Genomic DNA, 24,122 nt, shown 5'->3' with positions numbered 1-24,122 from the left:
GACGTACGGGTCGAACGCTTAGATCGAGTCAGGACCAATGGGTCGGACTCATTGACCAAGGTCGGACGGGCGGGACGTCAGTCAGCTGTCAAAACGATTTTTCGTTTGTCATTTCTGCATGATTTCTTGAATTCCGAGTTTCTGTTTTATATTTTCATTGCGGTTGTTTGTTTTGGGAAATCGTAAAGATTTAGATAAATCAGTAATATTGTTTTGAATATATTAGCTCATTGAAAAAATGGAGAGCCAAACATGCATATTTTTAGGTATCAAAGTAAAACCTGGGCCTATTATTCGCCATAAGGTTGAGAATTTTCCACTTGAAAATACTGTGGATAGTCTTAAATCGGAGGCCGAAAAAGAAACAAGTGTACCATCGGCATCTTTGGGTGAGATATTTCATTCAATTTTAAGTTTACAAATTACAGCTAATGATTAAGGCATGTACATACTTTACTAACTACGTAGGTACCAGTGGTATGTCGTAGACTGTTGAATGACTAAACTATTTCACTTGTATTTTATATCTTCTAGAACTAATCCATCATGGAAAGATATTGAAAGGCAATGCTACCCTGCAAGACAGTGGTGTCAAGAATGGAGAGACAGTCCATGTAGTGAAGAAAAAGGAGCCCACTACGCAGCCACCAGCTCCTACATACTCTGATGCCGAGATACAACAACTAAATGCTTCACTCAGAATGCTAGGTTGCACCCCAAATGCCCCTGGATGGACTAGAGCTATGCAGGTATTTCTTGCCAATACATTCTTATTTGATTATTCAACTAAAAAAATATAATATTGTTAAGCATCTTTCGAAAGTTCTAAAAAGCTGCAACGAAGGTTGCTCATTTGTGTTGAAAGTATTTGATGTAGACTTTTTACATCAAAATAAATAATAATATAGATGGAAAATCCTGAAAGCCAAATCAAATTTAAATTGTTCACTGACTGTCTCTTCATAAAAAAAACATGAAATTGTGCTCATGTTAATTAAGGGGCCTCCAAGTACCACATAATACCATTTTTGAAGATTTTTGATCTCCCTCTCCCCAAATTGTTACTAATACTTGAAGTATCTTCATTGATTCATTTGTCAATGAAGTTGAATAACATTTAGTGTCAAAATACACAGTTGCTGAATGACGAGTCAGCCATGGCGGAAATAGTTGAGCAGGCGCCATCGTTGGGCGAAGACTGTGTGATGCTGTCAATCCTTCACGAGGTAGAGCTGCTGGCGGCGCTGGGAGCGAACGTGACCACGATGCGACGCGGCGCCAGCGCGCACCCCGAGCTGCCGCGCGCGCTGCGCCAGCTCACGAGGCTGGTGCGCGCGCGCTCCACACCCACCACTAATAGTGACAATGGTACATCATTTATCATACAGAATGTTTCAAAATTGTACATATTTAGATATATATATATAGTGATAAAATAAAATAGATTGAGTGGTTAAAGAATCCACCCAATATACCATATTTGCTAATACCCTATTGTACCATATCTTTACCTATATGAGAAAGTGATGGACAATGTGAATAAACATTTTGAAAATATGTAATTAAATTTATCTGTTGTAGCTCTGACGTCAGGGTTTGCATACTCCCTGGAAGCACTATCGGAAGACGAGGACGCCGACGAGGAGGACAATGAGGAGGGCGAGCGCACCCCCATCACTCACGAGCAACTGACAGCTGCCCTACAGGTATATTCAAATATTTAAAAAATTTGCAACTTTAAGTAAAGTTGCCTTTATATGCCTAAATTGTTAAATTGTGTCAAGATGCCTTACGTCATCTTAAATAAAACCTAGGTATGCCCTCTCCGTTCCAGCAGTGTGTTATGCGTGTAATGTTTGCAGGCGGCGGAGGCAGCGTCGTCGTCGAGCCGCAGCGGCGCGCAGGACAGCCTGCTGCGGCTGCTGCAGGCCGCCGACCACGCGCCCGACGCTGCCGCCACCACTGCCGCAGGTATTATTATAGGACTCATCCATATTCAATTCCCGCATCCCACTTTTGACAGATTGGGCATACATTGCTGGTTTTGGTACATTGCGGTAAATAAAAGCATTCCTATAAACTACGCAATGGTTATGCGTTCGCGTTCTGGTAATTTTTTTACGCTATGGTACGGAACTCAAATGTAAGAGAGAATGCAAGGCTATTCAATTAACATATTAAATACTTTTTAAAGGTGCTCGTCCAGTGATTACCCCGGAAATGTTCCGCGAAGCTATCACAGAAGCGATCGCGTCCAACCGCCCGCGCCCCGCCGCCACGCCTATGGAACAGAACACTGCTGCTGGTAAGCCAATTCGCTTTTTTCCAACAAGTCAAATTATTTACCTTTTTTACATATATTTATAAAAAATAATCTTCACTTATTTTAGATGCTGCTGGAATATTTCTTATCTCTTTTGTTGATCTATGTTATGTTCCTTTGCTATTGCCAAAGCGATGATTGTACCGACGTCAAGTTCATCAATGATGTTGGCAAAATCATAGTAAAGTATTTTTACAATTATAGATACTGTATTTTAAAAATATATAAATGGAAAAAAACTGTATATTTACTGTTCGTTTTTGTTGCTTAGTTCTTAGTGTAAGCCGTTTATTTTCATAAAAGATACGTATAGCAAGAAATTTGATAATATCCAGCATCATCGTCAGCGAGTCCGCTGTCGCTGCAGACGGACTACACGGTGTCGCTGCAGCGCATGCACGAGATGGGGCTCCGGGACGACGCGCTCAACGTGCGGGCGCTCATCATCTGCGAGGGTAATGACATTCTGTGATCCCAGCGTCATCCGTGTGGAACCGAAAGCCCGTCATAGCCAAGTAGCACGTTACATTCTTTTTCCCATATCGTGTAAAAAAAGAAAGAACCTATGGACGCAATGACGTGCTACGTCTTTTATGTTTCCAGGTAGCCGCTGCTACTAGAGTGAGTGAAGACAGAGAAAACTATAGACTTGATATGTTTCGTTTCGCTCATACATTAAACAGAAATTCGTAATGTATTTACATTATTCATTCTCCTCTATTTAGACGAGAAGAACAACAGAATTATTTCACACAGTGTACTCAGTTTTAGAACAACCAATCTGCCGCTTTCGTTTACTGTCGTCGTCTTTTGTTTACTTTGTCTTTAAGATTGAGTTTACCCGCATTTTTATTCGGAATTCGGAAAATTTATATTACGAACACGAAGAATTATTGCAACAGCCTTTCAATAGAGTACCTTTTCTTGTGAAACGTCACAAATGTTGTGTATTTAGACACAGGTACACTACCTAAATCCAAGGCAATCATGAATGCCCGAAAATGCACTTGCAGGTGACGTGAACGCTGCCATCAACCTGGTGTTCAGCGGCGCCATCGGCGACGACTAGCGGGACGTGATCCAGACGCTCCTTCGCAAAGGAGTGGATTAATCTGGATCTAACTGGTTACCGCAACTTTGTGATGCCCAAGGACTAAGTGTTATAATCTCCGAGTGAATAATATATAATCTCAAATTGATCGTTTGATCTATTGCAGCGGTTTTCAAAGTGTTTTCCGCGGAGTCCTGGGGGCTCCGGCTCCGCAGACTACACGGCCCAAAGCATTTGGGCTTCGCCAAAAGTACCGTCTAGTAGCTTTATTTTACATGAAAAACGCGTTCGATAAATGATGTTTATATGATTTAATAATTTTGAGAAGTTACTATTCGAAACTATAAAATATGAACTTTATTCAATGTCAATAATAATATGTCAAATGTATGGATTTTTACTTTTTTATTTTATTTTTATAGCCTGTCCCTCCTCCAAAGGCCTCCCCTTTTGTCATTCAAAGGTCTCTTGAGCCGTTTATTGCTAACCACGCTGAATCGTCCCGCCATATTATTACTATCTAAATTCAACATGATTTCATTTTTATTTTATTATCTCTAATGACAGTGTCGGCTGTCACGTCGTCACAAATTTTAATTTAGAGCCTGTCAAATGCTTAGTTTTGCTTTTAAAAAGTTTGAGAGCCGCTGATCTATTGTTTGGTGCTTATTCCTAGAAAATAAATGTGTCGTAGCATATTGGAGTTTATTCTACTATAAATATCCTACTATTTCAATATTGTTAATAAGTGGTAGAGTGAAACCAAACAAAATTATTATCAAAAATTCCCGAGTGTTTTCACACTCTCTTTATAATCGTATTCGCGAAAGGATAAGGATATTTTAAAAAGAAACAAAACTTTCATGTTAACGTTTATTGTTACTTTCAATTTGAGAAACTACTAAAATATAGAATGTGATGTATGTAACAACATTATCATAATATTTAGTTTCAAAAATAAATTATACAGCATTATGTCAACTAGTAAAACTATATAGCAAATATATATTTATACTCTTAAGTATGTGGTAAAATAGGCTTTTAACCTATCACTAGGTGTAGTACCAGAAGAAATATAATGTCATACACAATGTCACAACATCTTTAATATGTAAAGAAATATTCGTAAATTATTTATCAAGTAAAACATCAAACCTATAAGATATACTATTAGACGGAATCTATTAAATACCTATTTTCTATGTCATGCGATAGCGATTTAGCTGTATGCATAGGTGCCTCTCCTTGCCGCGATATTGCCCTATGCAATCACGTCCATAACTTACATACTTTCCAAACTTCACACGCATGTCATTCAAAATGCCAATCTATGAGATATGATAAACGTTATTAAAATACTCTAATATTCAAATGCAATACAGAAGTAATACATTACACACATTGCTAGTATGAAGTAAAAACTAAAAAAGAAGGAATAATGTATGTAGATCATAGATTAAGGGTGTAATATAAATGCTCATTAATAAACATAGGCGAAAAAGATGACAAAATAGACCCAGAGTGCATTTATTGATTTCCCCTACTTTCACACCAAATATCTGTTCTAAATTTTCAAGAACATTGATATCTACCCTTACCACTACAACTGTCAAGTTGTTCACATCCAATACTCACAATCCAATCTTTTCAAAGATATCTAAGTGTAATTGCTTAATGCTTTGTTTTGAAGTTCATGTTGCGTTTAGGAAACTTTCTGTGTGTAGAATTATCGTTCTTGGCACGGCATTGCTCGCGACGTCGCATGCGACGGAAGTACCAGCCCGCCGTGTTGGGGCTCACATCGCCAAACAGCTCGGTCTGAAGTCTTTTCCTAGCTTCCATCCTAAGGACCGCCCTATTGTCATACCAGTTGGTGCTTCTTACACGTTTCTCAGGAACCTTTTCTGTACTTGTATGTACGTCAGTTGAAGTAGATTTCAAATTTTCTTGAATACCTGACAATTTCGAGATGTTATCACCTTCCACATTGTCGTCCAGTTTATTTTTATCAATGCTAATATACACTACTTCTGGGTCTTGAGAAGTGATAGAAAAATCATCATAATCTTTCATGTATCCTCCCTTCATTTCCCATTGCTCATATTTATTTTTTCTTTTTTGCTTTTTATGTGATTTTTGGCGATCGTTTTTCTTTTTTTCTTGTTTGTATTTGTGCCCAGTGTATCTATCATCTTTTTTTATTTCTTCCTCACTGAGGTATTGATCAGGAATCGTATCAATACTTCTTTTAATTTTTCTTTTTTGAGCACGATCTTTGATTTCATTCTCATCATATTTACTCACATTTTGTTTTACATTTTTTTTGTTTTTATTAGTATTAGACTGAAGTGAATCAGCATAACTGACTTTTGTTGCTGGGAGAATATCAATCAAGTCAGGCTCACTCAGAACATTAATATTTCCGGTTGAAGGCAGTTCTGATATGTTGGTCTCAATATTAGGTAGTTCTGTTATTGTTTCCAAAGGGGTTTCTAAGTTATCCCTTAATATTTTCTCTACTTTTTCTTTTACATTATGTTTATTTTTATTGATCAATTGCTTCTCATGATTTAAGCGTTTTGTAATTTCCTCATCCAGCCAACTCTTGTTTTGCTCATAAACAAGTTTCAACCTGTTGACATCAGCTAAAAATTCTTTTTCAAATTCAGGCTGTGCCAAGTGGGAATTTGTTTTCGAATTATTTTCGTTCACGTCAACGCATTTTGTATACTTTTCAACATTTTTATTGTTCAAAGATGCTTCAAATACTTTTTTACATTTGTTCTGTTTTGAATACATTTTATCAGAGCCAGCTCTTTTCTGTTGCACTTGTAAGTTATTTATCAGAGTTAATTCTTTCAATTTACTGCGTAAGTAAGCGTTTTCTTCTTGTAGTTTGTAAAGATTTGACAAAATTTTATTAACTGAAGGTGCAGTCTGGTAATTGCATTCATTTTTAGCACCCCACATGTGACCTATCGCTACTCCGGCAGCTGTGATAACACTGCCCAGAACAATTATATTGAGTACCATACTGAGCCTTTTATTTCTTCTGTGCACATAGGTCCTATTTTTGCCACTGCTATCTCCAAGGAAGTCATCTTCACTTCGCATTGATTCATGCTGATCTAAATTATTAGGTGATACCTGACTTGTAGGGATGAACTGGCATTTTTGTTGATCTGGACGGTCCTCCTCGAGCAGACACCTGTGTGAATTTGCTTCACAAGGGAACGGCGATTCTGGTTCGCTGTCGCTTATTATCGATATACCATCCGTGTCGTCATCTCTCTCGCAATTCGAATCCGTAGCATCTCTGTAAGAAAATATATAGAAATCCTAAAATATTCTCATCTCTCATCTGAGCGTATCCCCGGTTACTTCTTTAGCCGATGAACGTCGTAGCCCAGGGTCCGCTTTCCTACTTTTTCGTTTCTATTTCGCACGGTCATCGGCATCCCTGGTTGTCAGACCATTAGCATGCATATCATGCTTAACGACATCAAGCTAGCATTTCTTGGGTTTGCCCCTTCTGCCTGGACCAGGCAGGGCAGGGAGTGGCAAAGTCAGACATATGTTTCCTATGTAATTTGCCGGTCTATGCAAAATGTGGTCATACCAGCGCAGGTGGCACTCCTGATTTTAATTTTAACAATAGACAGACAAGGATTTTCATGAGGTTTTTCTCGGTTTAGGTGTATGTGTTTTTACCTTAGCAATGCTGGGGCGGATGTTTTTACCTTAGTGTTATCTAACAAATGAAGCTCATATACCTACACTAAAATCTGACTGGTAATTCCAGGAATTAGTGAAGTTAAGTTAAAAGTACAGTTTTATTATTGTATACTAAAAAGAAAATAATTAATGTAGGAGTAGATATAATATTTATGTATTCTGTGATATAAGAACATTATCAATTCATTAAGCCATGACACTGTTTTACATAATTATGCAATAACTTTGGATCAACCTTGAAAAATACAAAATGTCTTTTCATTTTCATTTGAATGTAATATTTAAATGAAAAGTGTAAGTTCAAAAATCAAACTAAGTAAACATAGTTCAGACATTCATTACATAGTGTAATATATGAGGGGGTACCCAACGAGAATTGAGCTATGGGGGAAGGAGAGCAGGTAAAAACATTTATATATATTTAACAGCTTTTGTTAATGTTAACACGGCTTCGCCATCTGTGCACCAAATGTCTGTCTGCAACTAATTTTATTTCAAACATTTATCTGGGTAGTGCTATAGTGATAAAAATAACTAAGTACAAGGAATTGTATATGCTCTTTAACACAAAGAGCATATAAGGCATACACTTCAGGAATTTGGCTACAAGCCAAATGAGTCCTTGTGTTTGGTGTGGTGGTTCATATAATTTCTTATAGATCTTTATTATTTTCGATGTACATATGTTTATTTATGTTGTTCAGTAACTTTTTGATTAAATATGTCTTAGGTTTAATTTACTCTTTTGTCATTGAATTTTAGCTTATTTTTTAATTGTACTGCCTTATCAGGATTATATTTCAACATTTGCTTATAAAATATTTCTGTATCATACAATGTTAAATAATAAAATATCTAGATCACTTTAACATATGTACATACAAAATTTTAAACAACAGTATTTTCATTATTAAAACAATATCTTATAAAATACATATGTTACACCTGTGCAAATGCAGATCCAGTTGCTAGATCATATTTTTGAAATGTTCTTATCTTGAAATAATATTTTGCTGATAAGTTGTCAAGGCTGTTTAATAGTAAACATTCATGCAAAAATAGGACAGTATTAAAGTGGCAATTAATCTCAAGGTAATGATCAAACCTCTACATAAATTTATAAGCTAAATTTCTAACTGTTTCTTCTCCCTGGCTTCAACTCAGAAAGCAATCCCATGTTTAATTTGGAATTAATTATTAATTTCAGGTTGGTAACAGATTTTACAGGAGGTTGCAAGTTTTAACATTGATAAAAGACTGCTAAGTGGAGAAACAAAATAGGAATGTGGCTCCAATGCTCTTTATATTTTGTTAGATGGGAAACTTGAACAAATTGAAATAACATTATAATAATTATGCTCATATTAATAATAATACATAAATATATATATATATATGTATATATTGACACACCACACAGATTGGGTTAGCCCCAAAGAAAGTTAGACTTGTTATTATACTCAACAATACTAAATTACATATAGATATATAAATAAAAATCCAAGACCCAGATCAATATGTAACTACATCTCATTGCCTATAATAGTAATTTATATTCTATGCAATAGGTACAGAATATTTCACATCAAGGTCAACTGGTCTTCTACGAAACGAATCTTGCCAAACAGTCTAGGCATGTATACATTTTTTTACAATTGAGTTACGGTAATTTAATACCTAGTTACTCACCCAGCGGCAGGTGAAGTTTCAGGCGCATTTTCAAGCGTTTCAGGGAGTTCATCGGCTATCGCTGGAGAAGCTTCTAATAATGTCCAACTTTCTCCCGAGTCTGAATCACTGTGTTCCAAGGTAGACCCGTCCATTTATATCACTCTAAGGGCAAAAGTACTGCATTAAATTCGTAAGATCTGTAATTAATTGTATACTGCGCAAATAATAGCTATTACCTACCTCTGTGCAATACACAATAATTTTAAATCCAAAAACACTGTACTGAGGCTGGTTACACAAAAAAAATATTTTCAAAAAATAAATGTAAGATACATATTTTTAGTATTTTGTTTTTAAAATGAGTCAAGACAACGTCAGTCAAGCTCACGATATTGTTTTGTTTTTCGCCTTGATTTGTATTTTTGTTTGATTGATTGGATGGTAATGAATGAATGAGTGAGTGAGTGGACGGAGGCATCAGAGTCGTTCTCGCGTCGTTGAATGAAATTAGTATTACCGGTCGTTACTGCCATTGAGTTACTGTGATCCACGGACGAGGAAATGTTTTCAAATTTACCTGTAGATCTATCTCATTCAAGTACTGCTGGAATGGCTCGACTAAAATAATGCCTCTTTAGGCCTGAACGAGTAATAAAACTAGGTCTTCCCGGATTTCGGAGCTAGATCGAGTTGACCGGGCGAGCGAGTGAATAAAGTGATTGGTGTGATCCGCGAGCCTGGTCTTTTCTAAATCTATGGTGCAACCCATATATTTAGAAAGGACCCCGCGCGCGGATTTGGATTGCACTTTCAATTTACAGGCCGCAGCTCTCATGCCGCGTTTTTTGTTTTCTGCTACAAAAAGGAATGGGGTACATCAAACTTATAAAAAGATGGTATTACATTTAACGTACATATTTTAATAAAAATCCATTGTTCACTAACATCGTGGTCGGGTTGCCCTAGAAACAATTATATGTTTGACATGGATATTGAATAATAAATCGGACACCAGTCAAACAGAGTTTTTTTTGCCTGAATGAAACATACATTTAGATGGTAGGTAATATTGTGGTAGCCACAGAGCTACTGTATCCAATCCACGCACGTCGCATCCCACACCAGCAACCGCCCATTCTTCCACGGAATTAGTGTAAATAATTGCCTATACTTAAAAATAAGAATGCATGTCACAATACTGATGCCTACGCACGTATGGGTGTGATGCTCCAACGCGGTACCACAGTGCTAAACTGATGTACATATAATGTACGTAGTTGTACGTACGTGGCTCTTCTTGATGAAATGTACATATATTGCTATCTATTCATTTGTGGCTTGACCTCCTTGTGGATTACGAGGAAAGAGGTCAGCATCATGGATTTAGTAAGTACTTCGTTGTACTTCGAGTACCTACTAATAGGGCAAAGCTCGCTTACGCAAAGCTCAACGCAGATGGCGCAACTGAGTAAGGTACACAAACATTGGCAATGGAGGCAAAAAGCGCTAATTTTTAATATTATTGCACATTTACGACCAAAAATACCTTCTGCGCAATCGTGGTGCGAGTTTAAAGGAAAAAGGAAGGATTTAGTAGATTATCCTGAAAATAATAACATTAGGTTGTGATTCGCATTATTTGATCAACTGTGGTCATAAACTGATATAAACTTGATGTTTACTGAAGATCTTACCTGTATGAAGTCCATATTTTAATAAGTCTTCACGTGTGAAGTGTTACTCGAAAATTTTACAGCATGAGGCGTATCTCGTAGTTTTCAAAGTTTTTTTATTTTATGGAAAACGATTTTTCTCAATATTTCGACGAATGCTTACATAATGAAAGGATTAATAAACTACTCTAAAATAAACGTTTTAATCGACATAGCAAAAGGCGGCAAAGCTTTTGTGTAGGTACCTAACATACAGTGCTGTACTCTGGCGGGATAAATGTGCAGTAATACTCCCTATTCGTCATATTTTTCGTTTTTATTAGAAGCATAGAATTAATACGTACTCCGTTACGAAGTACGTACTAAATCCATGATTAGAAGTACACGAGAAAATAAGACAGATTATCCAACCAACTCATATATGTATTCATAAACAAAAAGAAGTGATCATCGGAGGATCCTTCATAGGTACTGCTTTTGTAGGTAAGTAATCCATTATTTAGTTTACTAGAGTATATGTGACTACTTGCCACTAGATGGCGATAGGTTGTTGTAAAATTCGTGTTGTTTTTACGTGTTTACATAAAATCTGACACCAGTGGTAGCAATAACACCGAAAACACACTCGGTAAGAAAGTCCAAAAAAACGAACATTTCAGTTTAGATATTTTGTCATTTTAGGATCTTCTATTGCATATTGTTTATCACATGTAAAAAAGTACATAACAATATACTTAATGCCAGATGTTACTTTCTCAATGTAATATCGATTTTCGCCGCCACTAGTAAACATGTTGAGACGACTTTTTCTAGGCTCTATAGTTTTGTTGACATTTTCATCAACAAAAACGAAGCGGCCACCTTTAAAATCCTTGTTGTAATTGCTCAAATAGAGCACAGCAGTGAAGTGATAAGAATTGTCAAAATCCTGCAACAATAAATTTAAAAATATCTGCATGAAATACACATCGCATGGGCCATATTTCTTGAAAGTTATGTAACCTTCCAAATGAATGCTACCAACATCATCGATAAAATAAATAATATCTTGAAATTCATGAAACTAGTCCAGACACGCAAAGAGTACACATTTTTTATGAAAAAGAATTAATATACTAATAACTATTACATCAAAAACTTTGGTTTTATATGGTTTTTCATTGTATAATTAAATAAAGAATTAGATTATATCAAATAAATTGTGCAAAAGATCCTATATATTTAAATATAAGCGTTTAAAGTCATAGGACAGTGACATTTTAGTTAAAGCAAACTATTCCGAAAATGCCCAGGTACGAAGTACTTATTAAATCCATGGACAAAACATATAATTAAGCATAAAGTACTTAATGCTTTATCTTATTTATGATGAAAGTTTGTTTTCCATATTTCAAAATTCACTACTTACATTATCTACGTGAGGTTGCCAATATGTTATAGGAAAAGTTTTAGATTTTTCTGAAGATAACTTTTTGATTTCCATGAACAACGCTGGACGAGTCAAAAAGATTTTGCTTGGTTCAACCGCGAAATGATGGACAATGGCAAATTTTACTTTCTCTTTCACATTCTGAAAATAATGATCACGCATAAATTACATTACTGAACACTTAGATATATATATACACGTAGATTTTGGTTAAATGACGAGTAACAACCAGTGATAAGCCGTGCCATCTTACTATATACTTACCCGAAATAGATTAAAGTCTTCTATCCAAAATGCTGATTTGTCTTTATTCTGGTAAATATTTACGTTATGTACACCATTTGTAAGGGCTCCACTATCTAAATCAAGAGTGGTGATTCCCTCAGTAGAATCATATTGTTGAAATCCTTTCTTTGCCATTACTAACAGTTCTTCCGTTTCTTTTGGTGATATAACTTTATCAGTAACAAATCGTTTACATTCTTTAGGAAAGCATCCCTCGTATTTATCTATATCCTTAAGATAATTCAAAGAGCATTCGAGTATTTGACCTTTTCCAGCTAAAAATACTGTATGACGTGCAAAAATTTTCATCTTATCATCCTTGGATGAAAAATAAACTACAATCAATAATGATGTTATAACTATTGCTCGAGAAAGCACATTAAGTGATATGATTTTTCTGGAATCCGGTGAGGGGGGACTGAAACACCAAATATTATTGCTAATAGAATAAAATATAAATACCTAATTGTTCTAACATTATGTAAGTGATTAACATCAGAGAGCTTAGTGCGGGTTTGAGTTTCACTTTTCACCATCGAATCGATTCGAAGTGAAACGCCACCACCACCGCAATGTGATTGGTTCGTTGCGACTCAATTCAAATCGATTCGATCGTGGAAGTAAAATGCAAACCCGCACTAAGCCTTTAGTTAGTTGCGTCTTACTGCAAGTCGACTCGATGATGAGATGTAAATAGCAAAGTCGCACCACGCACTATAGGTGATTGATGTGCTGTACAAACCATACAAAATTGGATAGGGGAGGCGAATGATGATTAATAATTGATTTGAAGCCTAAAACATAGTACAACAATATATGTAGAGATAGAAGAAGTATTAGGTAAGCTAGCTTTTGAAAGCTAACGTATATAGCTATTAATTGTTGTAATTATTTTATATTGCTCGATGGTAAAATATGCGTCCAGCGGTTTAGCCCTAAAAGAGAGACAGACTTTTGCTTGTAGGGACATGTAATGTACTTACTGTGGCCTAGGATCTTCTTCAACCTTTTCTACATTTTCCTTTATTACACTTTTTTTTTCAGACACATCACCATCGTTATTTTTATTTCTATTTTTAAATTCTTGCATGTTTCCCTTTTTGTAAAATTTTAGACTCTACAATAGTTACACCAAAATAAAAATATTCGTCCTAGATAAACAAGTTATATCAATGTTTTAAGCTTTTTTGAATTTATTTAATTCGTAATTTTTAACAACCACAAAAATTACAATAAAAATCTTTTGTATCAGCCCGTCACGTTTCGTCACTTGACGGTCACTTGTTTTAAAATGATAGTTCAAGGGTACGTAATCCACCGACATGCTTTCCGCTGCGCACCGCTGCGGCTTCTCTAAGCTAACCATGCTAGTGGATTAGGTAACGGGACCGAGGATTAGGTACCTACACTTAAATGTCTATAATTTATTGCAAAACCACGGTGTAATTTTACGGAGCCAACCTCGTAAGTTTGCGACTTGTGTTTGTATGTTTTGATAATGATCCTACGCTACGTGTATTCATGAAATTCAAATGTTTGGAAATGTCTTTCTTTGACAGACTTTATGCTAGGACTAATTATTGGTTTTCGTTTGCTATAGAAAACTAGAATTCGTAAAGTAAGATATAAATCTGTGTACATCACGACTATGGTTCCCCACGGAGTACTCCGATACTTTGTATCTGAGTACTCCTCGTCCTCCTCGTACGTGGATCACCGGTGAGTGGAACAACACTTATCATTCATTAAATTCATTCGGCTTTTGATTTTCTTTTTTTAATGGCAATACATACAATTTTATAAAAAAAAAGAAGTAACACGGCCGTTGTATGTTGACTGCGTTTGCAAATATCTATTTTTATTTTGAGTATTTACTTCAAATTTTCTGTAATATTTTGTTTCAGTTACAGTTTATGTGAATGCTTATTGTGAATCAAACAAATAAATACTCTTCGTTGTGCAATAATAATTTTCGCCATGTTTTTTGACGAGGACGATATTATCGATGAAGAGAGATATTTCAATCCAGAAATATTCAGACTTGTCAGTCGCGAATTCTGTATGTATTTATTGTTCTATTTATTGTTTTATACCCTTTTTTACTAGGATTGTTATTGCAATATTTCTTCTTTCTAGATTCAAATCTTGAAGTCATACCCTATGGTGTTAGAACTGTGCCTACTCACACAGAAGATGGAATTCCGATTAGGAAGTTGTATGTATCTAATCTACCTCCAAAGGTAAATTTCTATACCTATCTGGTTTCATATTTATTTTTATATATACTTTCACTGTATACCTAACAAAAATGCTAAAAATAATCAATTAACTTTTGTCTGCTGCTTCGCCCATTTGTATATCACTACCTTTTACCAGGTTAAAGGTACCCCCTTCATTCTCCTTTCTCTAAACAATAAGACCGCCAAATTTCAAGAAGTTTGGTTGAGTAATTAAAGTGTGAAAAGATAACAAACAAATAAACTTGCTTTCACTTTTATATTTTTAGTTCGGATAGGTCAAATGCTCTTACAAGTTCCCAAATGTAATAAACAAGTTTTCACTTAATGTTAAATACTGCACATAATGTTAAAATTAATTCATCATCGACCTACCCTTATCCCTTTATGGTTTATGTGGGAACTTATCCCACATAAAGTGGAATAAGGTTGCAGTTTTATTACAGCCAAATTTTTCAAATAGTATTAAGTGTGTATCTGCTGTCATGGTCACACATAAAATTTCAAATGATGAAACAATGAAAATTTTCAGACAACTCGCATGGAGCTTTTTGGTATCTTTGCTCAGTATGGCTTTATCAAGAGCTGTTGGTTAAGAATGGGTGATAAAGGCCCTTATCGGGCTCCTGCCCCTACATATGCATTTGTCACCTTTAGCAACCCTGAAGATGCACACAAGTAAGATCATTGTCTTTTTTACTATATTTTCTAGCAAAACTAAAAAACATCCTCAAACGTTTATTACCCAAGGTTACTATTTATAATTATAATGAACCTGGGACCTTTCCACCTAGACAAGTGATATTGGTCAAGTGGCTAAAATGCACAATGTAACCTTTCATCCACCACCACTTCATATTGACAACAAATTAGCTGTCAGATTTTCTCTTATCAATGTAAAGTATATCTACGGTGGTTGCTTTAAAGATCACTTTCAATTGCTATGTTTATAACATTGTACTGATTCAATTTGATTTTGTATCAGAGCATTACAAGCCCCAAGTCATGAGAAAATACTGCGAGGTCGCAATCTAAGGATATCACCAGCTGACAGTTGGCACCAGCCTCTGGAGGATGCCGAAGGGAAGGTTATATGGAAGAATCGTGCTGATCGCCGTGGAAACAATAACAATAATGGACAGCAAGAAGGTGCTATTATAAATAATTATAATGGATTACATTGCTATAGACAACCTGTTTAAATAAGTCTTCACCCCAAGTGTGCCAGAGAGACAAGCCTGGAGGAGGTGAAGACTCCTTTAAACTAAACTAGCCAATCAAATAATTGCTTGTCCAACAAGACAAATTCTAGAAGTATATAATTAGAATGAAGAATTTAATAATCTAAATTATTAAATTCACGCTGCAGTTACGCAACTGAACTGACTTGATTAATTAAATTCTTTTGATTGCAGTATTGCCTGAGTCCTCATCAGATAATGGGGAGGCGTCAAATTCAGAAGTTAATGTTGTGAGTTTTAGTTCTTAGTTTGTCAATTTGTCATTAGACAATTTTTTATATGTCCTCTAGGACATACAAGTCAGTTGAAGCATTTATTGAGGGTTAGATAATTCTACTATTAGTATGAATACTTAAATGTACACCAAACTTATATCACTATATAGGTTGGGTGTACATTTAACTATTCAACTAGACACAAACATCACAATACTTTCAGAACGAAGAAGAAACAACAGAAGATGAACCAAGCTATAACATACTGGACATCCTCAACCGGGATTGTCTTAATCATATCCTAACATTTGTTCCAATAAGAGATTTAATTCGATCGGAGCGAGTCAGCAAGAGGTGGCAGTGTATGGTGCAGGAGTATCTTGATAGTAAGTACAATTTATTTTAATAGAATAGCTACAGCATAACTAATTTTTTAAAACTTTTGTATTATTAAATATTTATAATGTACAAGTGTTACAAGCACACATACTTTTTATAATTTAATTTAAGTATCTTACACTTCCATCATAAAATCGTAGGATTTTGCTGTAAATTTAAAGAAATTGATAATAATATCATGGTGGCGCTAGTGTGCGGGACTAGGCCAGATTGAAAATGTATGTTTGTGAAGGTATACGTCTGTTCAAAACGTCGTGGTGGCAGCAGCAGCCGCGGCGGCTGACGACGGCGGTGCTGCGCCACGTGTTGTCGCGGCTGGGCGCCTCGCTCACCAGACTGCACATCGACCATCCCTGGTCCGCGCTCAACGACCGCACCGCGCACACTGTCGGCAAGTTCTGTCCCAACCTCGAGGAGCTCAAGGTAACTAACATTACTGACATAACTCTACATCATGATTCTCAGCAGTGGAAGAAAATACTGCGGTGGGCTGTTCCTCCTTTCTTCTTCATCTGCGCTTCGGAACTCGGCATATTTTAACGTCAATAATCGATGTATTTCATCCCATACAGTATTTATTTATATCAATTTTATTTTTCCAAAACTTAATTTTGTTTATTTATTTATTACTAGTTATTGCCCGCGACTTCGCCCGTGAGTTTCTCTGCGCGGAACAGATATGTCTTTCACACAAATTTACACCCCCGTTTTAGTCATTTGGGGATTCTTTTTTGAATAAAAGTTACGTAAGACCTTGTTCAAACATATGAAATACTTACATCAACTCAAGTGGTATAGCCAAGAAAACGGAATAGACAAAGACTTTCGCATTTGTCGTGTGTCTTTAGTGATTTTCTTTCTTTATGAGTTTTTGTTTTACAGATAGTGAGCATGCACACGAAGAATTGGAATCCACTAATCTATGGTTGCAAACAGTTGAAAAGTCTTACATTCTTAAACTGTACCAAGGTAATATTTACTTTTTATATTGTATAGGGTTATATTGAAAACACAATTTACATTCTTATCAAAATTAATAATGAACTTTTCTTAGCCTAAATTTTCTGGCTTAGAGGAGCAAACACTCGTAAACGTAACGAATGTCAAGACAGGACAATAAAAGGTTGAAAAACATTTTTATAAACAATGCCAGCTTTAGTGATATTTTACAATTAACTATTTAACATACGTACATGAGATTACATCACATTACCAAATAACATGGTTTTTTATTTTCGTTTCTAGTTAACGGACTCGAGCTTAGTGCATCTGGTGAAAGATAACTCGAGCATCGAAAGCTTGACCGTAGCGAACAATACACACGTCACAGGCCTATTCCTGACCGGCTCCAACCCTCTCAAACTCAGCTCGCTTTCATTCCACAACTGTTACAGCCTTCAGGGTACCGTACTGACGACAGCCATCGACACTTTACCGCACCTAACCACGCTGAAGTTAGACGTGTGTCCCGTAGCAATGTGGAAAATTATCCCATTAATATTGAATAAACTACCAAAGTTAGAGGAACTATCGTTGAGCGAATATTCCTCAGTGGAGTTGTGCGTGTGGCCGCATGTCAACGAAGCGTTTTGTGAATCGCTGGCGAACTTAAAGGAGTTGAAATCGATAAACTTGAGTAGAAACATTTACGTGTCGAATGCGGTGTTGAAGGCGATCGGAGCGCACTGCAGTAAACTTGAGTCGCTCGATGTGTCCAGTTGTAATTCCAGAAAGTCATTCCCTCATCCAGGTTTGTTGAACATGATTTTATTTTGTTCATAAACAAATGATATTGTTGACACAAGATTTTGTTTTTATTATTTATTGTCTTCAGAGAGATGTTTTTACATTCAACACTTGAACTAAAATGTGTCCTTGCAGTAAGTCGTTTCAAGAGTTTCCTCGTTAGGAGCGATTAGATGCTATGATAATAATGCATTCTCATAGAAATTGAAGTATGGAATATTTTAACTGTGTAGGACAAGTGGAAATAGCAAAATTTTACACGTATTGAATTTATTGATTTCAATGCGCCGCGGAATAGAACATGCATCTTCTAATCTTTATAATAGACAGACATATTTTAAATTAGTCGGTATAGAATATAGTATTACCCCAGGCGTGGGCGACGAAGGCATCCTGGCCATATGCAAGGGCTGCCCGGCGCTGCGCGCGCTGGACGTGTCGTACCTGGCGGGCGTGTCTCCGGCCGGCGCGCGCGCGCTCACGCGGCTCTCGCAGCTCACGCGCTTGCGCGCGCGCGCGCTCTCCGCGCTCTCCGCCGGCGTCGTCGCGCTGTGTCTGCACCACTGCCACCATCTGGAGGTGCGTTGCTAACACTGGTGCCAGATTTTATTCAAGTCACACACACTAGTGAACTAAACTGTCCACCAGTTGAGCAGGTATCATCACGATGTTTTCCTTCACCGGAAGCAGGTGGTGGTTATGAAAACTACTGTAAACGGTGATTTATCGTTCTGGAACCGAACCACTTAATAAGTATCATTAATATGACCCATTTAGCTAGTCAAAAAAAAAATGTTGACTTGAGTACAATCACCATTATTATACCATGATTACAGGCAATGCAAATATTTATTTACTTGTTCTTAGCGTGTCGACTCGTGTATGTTTGTAGCATCGAACAAACGCTGTTATCTATCTATCTATAATTTCAGGACGTAGACGTGTGCGGCTGCGACAACATAACGGAACATCTGATATCGGCGGCCGTGGAGGCGCTGCGCGCGCGGCCGCGCAAGCTGCGGCTGCGGCTCGTCGGCACCGCCGTGCCCGTGCTCGAGGTGACACTGGCGCACTCTCTCTCTTTCTCTCAACAATGCCGGCTGCATTCTCGGCTGTGAGGTCCCGAATACTGGGATCAGTATAGTACTTACTACGTACTTCCCAAGAAGTAAAACATTATCTTGAAGAAGCCTGTATTCTAGTGGATAATTTATTACCCAGTGTGTGAAATGATGGTAATGACAAATGTTTCAATTAATATTGCCAAAAACGACGTATGTGTTTCATTCCACATAATAAGCGCGACCCTCGGTCATGAGGAATGCTGTCATAAGGAAGAACTAACAACCTTATAATTTTTAACCGATTTAAAAATAAAGGAGGGGGTTCCAATTCGTCACGACCGTTTATTTACTTTATGTGTATTACTCGTTTTAGTGTGTAATATTGTTAGTGGTTAGTTTATCTGTCAGATTACAATATTATATTTTATCAGAAAGCGGTGATACAGGCCCTTAATTATTATTTTGTTTTGATTGTCCAGGAGCATCCGACGCATAGCCTGCTAACCGTGGACATGTACGAAGACACCTGCGACCCGAACTTCAGGCCGGACTTCGTGGACCAAGTCTTCGATAGCTCCGACGAGTCCTATACAGACGAGATGCAAGGAGACGACTACGACTTCATAGACCCCGGTACTTACATCTCTATATATTGTGGCTGGATGGAGTACCTCCTCATTTGATAATATTTAGCGTGAAATCCCCTTACGCTGGTGTGGAATCCCCCTTTAATTATAACTGAGTTATTATGCCTATGTATTGTGGACGGTTGGAATATTTTAATTTTATAATGTCTAGTTTTAGTCCGTGTATACGTTTACTATTTACGACTGGGTTTAATATGTAGATTAATTGGTGTTTCTTATATGTGAAGTTCCGTTAAGATTAACAGTCTTACATACTTAATGTTGTGGCTGTATGGAATATATCCTTATTTGATAATGTAAGGTTTAATAATGTTTAGCTTTAGTCCGTGTAAAATTTCGTGTGATTATAATGTCTGTGTGAATTACTTACATTGTCTGTATAATGTGGCTGAATGAAATATTTCCTCATCCTGTCTATATTTACTTTTAGTCATGTAAAAGTCAGTGCGAAATTCCCTTACAAAGAAGCCTTCATTCATATTATATAGCGACTGGATGCAAAATATCCTCATAAGTTACCAGCATATGTAATTATATACACCTCTTGCCTCTATATTTATTGTATAGATGGCTCTTTTTGTTTAGTATTTTTTTAATTTGATGACATGATTTAGTTAATCGTATTATTCATTTTAAATATATTTATAAAGCTCTTATGGTGATCATTTTTAGGTTAGTGTTTATTGTAGGTACAAATCGATTGTAGTTTCTCGAGAGTATGGTTCTCCTAAATTGTCTTTTTAGAACTGTCCTCCAAATTATCCTCAGCATTCGTGTTAGTCGATGTCTTTATAATGACAACTTCTTTTATCTGTATTTTATGTATAGGTTGGTTAGAGTATCACCTCATTTAATATCAGCGTTCTTGTTGTATATTTTATCTTATTTTGCAGTAATTTACACACCGTTTAGACCCTATATTACAATTTTTATTGCTGACATCTATTTTAGCTGAGTTCAGTATTGACACATAATAATCAACATTAAGTTTTAGTTTGGATAGAATATCTGATTTGATTATGTTTGCCTTGAAGTACATATAATATTGACCCGTTTAGATAACCGGAATTACATATTTTTCGATGAGGTACCCACGGTACCCTTAATGAATATGATCATTTGGCTGAATGGACAACTGTCTCATTTTTTAATTGAAATTACTTTAACTCCGAATATAATTTGATTTATTGTACTTAGTAGCAGCTCTACTTACGTTATGTGGCTTTATAAAATATTTTATTGATATTGTAGTGGTGCAAGTTAGGTCGAAAACATATAATTCGTATTCCACGATAGACAAGCGAAAAGGAGATATTGAAACCTAGAGCAAACAAATATTTTTTTAACAAAATACGATAGTGATTGTATATACTTCCTTGGGGCAATCATAAAGAAAACTTTGTGCAGCCATTAACTTAGAAAAATGGGCCAACTACTTTTTATTACTAGTTTCCCATTCCTCCTACACATCATAAAATAAATCTTCGTGCAAATGTTCAGCTTTTAGGTCCAAAAATGAGGTCTGGTCGTCGATGTGTCGGGGAGTGAGTGGAGACTTGTTTATACATATGGATTCGTGTTTCCAGCTGACGATCTCTTCCTCGATGATGATGACGAAGAGGAGTTGGACGAGTACTTGTACCGGTTTCATTATTACTAGCCGCTGAAGTCCCATTGCCTAGTCGCTGCACACCCCGACGCCACTACTATAGCCTAGCTACTGAATACGAGTATAAACGACGTGGTGCGAGTGTAAACTTTCAGAAGTGATACTATTGTTTTCTATTTATGTTTTTATTTGTTTATTGAAGAATCATATTTGTTTAAACCATTTTGCCCATGTTATTATTTTAGTTACACGAAGACGCGAATGCAAGTTATCATCAAGTTTTGAAGAGTGGAGTGATTTTTGTTGCTATTTGTCACCTATTTCATTAAGCCATACGTGTTCATGATGTTCTCATTTGTTTTTCAACATTTTGTGGGGCTGAATCTTATAGACACACTAAATATTACTTAACATATCTGTGATTAAAAATATTTTTAAAGTAACAATCTATATTCAAGTATACATTATTATTTCCTTGCACTTGTACAAATAAGCAATTTGATTAGTTGTCACAGCTAAGCAATCAGTAGAGTAATAGAATTAAATTGATAGTAAAAATTAGCCATACATTTGCACTCAAACTGTGATGAAGAAATGTGAAAAAACCTCTCAATAGTTATATATTTTTAAGCTCATGTATTCTGTGCAAAATAATTAGTGTTCAGATTAATTACTGTTATTATTTGTTAAATGCTAGTTAGGAAATTTTATCAAACTGTCCGAATATCCTGTAAGTATATGTATAATATGGCTTCAATAATAATGTTTATATAAGTAATTGTATTTTAATTGCGTTTATGACTCATTATGGAAATTCATGTTTGCGCGAGAAGTTATTTGTTTAAAATGATGCTAGACGATGAAAGAAAAGGTGTAGTAGACTTTAAAGCCCGATAAATCAAGAATTTATTCTCAATATACCTAATAAAAGTCTGTTGTGTCTAGTGGTTTACGCAACGATCAAATGTTTGAAGGGTAGAAAATAATTGGAACTTTTTGTTAATAACCCTCTCTCTACTGTTATTTATCTTGTCCAGTTGCGCTTCAGTAATTGCCGCTAGTTCCTACAGGATACAATTGTCACTGATCTAAAAGATTTGAAATATATTTACAAAATTTTCTTTCATTAAACTTTTGTATGTCATATTATAGATATGGGTTAATGTTAACTATTTATGTAAATATATAAGTATTTCCTATGGCATATCTGTATAGATTTCTTCAAAACAAAACTCCTTTGAAATTGCTGGTTTCAATATTATTCAATATTAATGGTTTCAATTTTATTGGCCAACTAAGTCAAACTCATATAGAACTGTGATCTGTTTTGTTTGTCATTCACCTACCAAAGGTGACGCCAGATTTCATTCTCATTGTCTTTCATATGTAACCATTTATTTTTAATAACTATATTTACTACATTCGCATTTTAATTTTCCGTCATGGTCGGGCCAAGAATGATGACACCCAGTATTGTATTTTTATATTTCTGCACATGTAATTAATTACATTTTATATGAAAAAATGGTTATGAATGAACGACAGAATTTGCAACTGGTGTTTCCTTACCTTGCAGGCAATTGTATTGTTATGTCATTAGTGTATTTATAAATTTGTCACTGTGGATTCTACTATTTAGACTTATAATAATGCCGATAACAGTCTTATGTTAGTGTTTCTGATTTAAATTTTCTATGATTTTGATTAAATTTTTTTATAACAGATACATTGCCATGTCCATTAGTCTTATTTTTCATATCTATCCATGTGAAACTTTGGAAAATCTGTTCTTTTTTTATCTATTAACAGAGGTCCCTAAAATGCCTATTGTTTATCGGTATATTAGTACAGATATATTTTTGGGCGATTGAGGCCCTACATAATATTTTTACCTCCATAAATTAGTATGCATTATCTATTTAGATAGTTTTTCAGGAATTATAAGTTTTGAAAGATTTTTCAAGAATTTATATTACATTGCTGTAACTTTATTCATATTCATTCACTTTATAAAAACTGAATGTATTAAATCGGAAATGATTTTGATTTATTTTTATCAAAGGCTGATTTGTTTTAATCACATGTGGAAGCAATCAATGTCTATATTTTTTAAGAATTTTTATAAAGAATTAAAATTAAAACCTCTAATTTCTACCTTTGAATGAGAAGAAATTTTTTTGTTGTTTGACAAATAAAAATATACTTTATACATTTTTATGATCTTCACTGTTTACATGTTTCACATATGTGATATTTTATTGAGGTATGAAATTGAACATTATGTTTCTATGTTTTTAATTTCATTAATTTTAGGAGTTGAGTACATTTTGTGAAAACATGTGAGTTGTAGGAGAACACAAATAATTTTGTCTCACAACTGCATTTTTTTTCATTCACTACTAAGTCATAAAGCATTGTTTTTTTAGTTGTTTTTTTGTCTATTGATGTGATAAAATGATTTCACTGAGTATATCAGTCTTTACGATTATATTACAACATGTATTGTCTGGTGATTTCACATAATAGTGGTTTTTGTTTTTAGATTTTCATTTTAGGAGAAAACCATGCATGAGATGATTTGTGAAAAGTTAGTTTTTATACATTAATTGTTTTAACATTATTAGTAAGAAACAAAATACAGGCATTCTCTTCACTCACTGGGTATTATTTATCTCTATTCTTCAGTCTTAGTCTCCAGTTTTGGATTTAGTTGGCATTGCATAATGGGGCTGTTTCATTCAGGCAAATAATAATTTAAAATATAACCTTGTTCTATTTCTGAATGTTGAGGTGCACA

At 35.4% G+C, this 24,122-nt stretch overlaps 4 protein-coding genes across 4 annotated transcripts; 2 read left to right on the top strand and 2 right to left on the bottom strand.

Moving 5' to 3' along the window:
- Positions 1 to 21: 21 nt before the first annotated feature.
- Positions 22 to 3,774, top strand: LOC128676160 (uncharacterized protein). The gene is made up of 8 exons (XM_053756143.1): positions 22 to 389; positions 535 to 749; positions 1,137 to 1,368; positions 1,582 to 1,706; positions 1,863 to 1,971; positions 2,195 to 2,305; positions 2,659 to 2,778; positions 3,337 to 3,774. The coding sequence occupies exons 1-8, from the start codon at positions 239 to 241 to the stop codon at positions 3,390 to 3,392; spliced, it is 1,119 nt and encodes a 372-aa protein (XP_053612118.1). The 5' UTR covers positions 22 to 238; the 3' UTR covers positions 3,393 to 3,774.
- A 459-nt stretch (positions 3,775 to 4,233) lies between these two features.
- LOC128676155 (trophozoite exported protein 1-like) lies at positions 4,234 to 9,228 on the bottom strand. Its single transcript, XM_053756137.2, has 3 exons — positions 9,021 to 9,228; positions 8,799 to 8,942; positions 4,234 to 6,690 (listed from the first exon to the last, which is right to left on the bottom strand). The coding sequence occupies exons 2-3, from the start codon at positions 8,930 to 8,932 to the stop codon at positions 5,046 to 5,048; spliced, it is 1,779 nt and encodes a 592-aa protein (XP_053612112.1). The 5' UTR covers positions 8,933 to 8,942; positions 9,021 to 9,228; the 3' UTR covers positions 4,234 to 5,045.
- A 1,627-nt stretch (positions 9,229 to 10,855) lies between these two features.
- LOC128676161 (2-oxoglutarate and iron-dependent oxygenase domain-containing protein 3-like) lies at positions 10,856 to 13,644 on the bottom strand. Its single transcript, XM_053756144.2, has 4 exons — positions 13,151 to 13,644; positions 12,147 to 12,585; positions 11,862 to 12,023; positions 10,856 to 11,381 (listed from the first exon to the last, which is right to left on the bottom strand). The coding sequence occupies exons 1-4, from the start codon at positions 13,255 to 13,257 to the stop codon at positions 11,109 to 11,111; spliced, it is 981 nt and encodes a 326-aa protein (XP_053612119.1). The 5' UTR covers positions 13,258 to 13,644; the 3' UTR covers positions 10,856 to 11,108.
- A 317-nt stretch (positions 13,645 to 13,961) lies between these two features.
- On the top strand, positions 13,962 to 23,978 carry LOC128676154 (uncharacterized). The gene is made up of 13 exons (XM_053756136.2): positions 13,962 to 14,226; positions 14,304 to 14,407; positions 14,937 to 15,082; positions 15,390 to 15,553; positions 15,820 to 15,875; positions 16,084 to 16,246; positions 16,492 to 16,682; positions 17,142 to 17,228; positions 17,505 to 18,009; positions 18,379 to 18,584; positions 18,938 to 19,063; positions 19,549 to 19,702; positions 21,303 to 23,978. The coding sequence occupies exons 1-13, from the start codon at positions 14,145 to 14,147 to the stop codon at positions 21,374 to 21,376; spliced, it is 2,058 nt and encodes a 685-aa protein (XP_053612111.1). The 5' UTR covers positions 13,962 to 14,144; the 3' UTR covers positions 21,377 to 23,978.
- The last annotated feature ends 144 nt before the right edge of the window (positions 23,979 to 24,122 follow it).

Source organism: Plodia interpunctella, chromosome 15 (genome assembly GCF_027563975.2).
Source record: "Plodia interpunctella isolate USDA-ARS_2022_Savannah chromosome 15, ilPloInte3.2, whole genome shotgun sequence".
NCBI lineage: Eukaryota > Metazoa > Arthropoda > Insecta > Lepidoptera > Pyralidae > Plodia > Plodia interpunctella.
The sequence above is the reverse complement of the archived record's forward strand: the minus strand, read 5'-3'. Positions and strand labels throughout refer to the sequence as shown.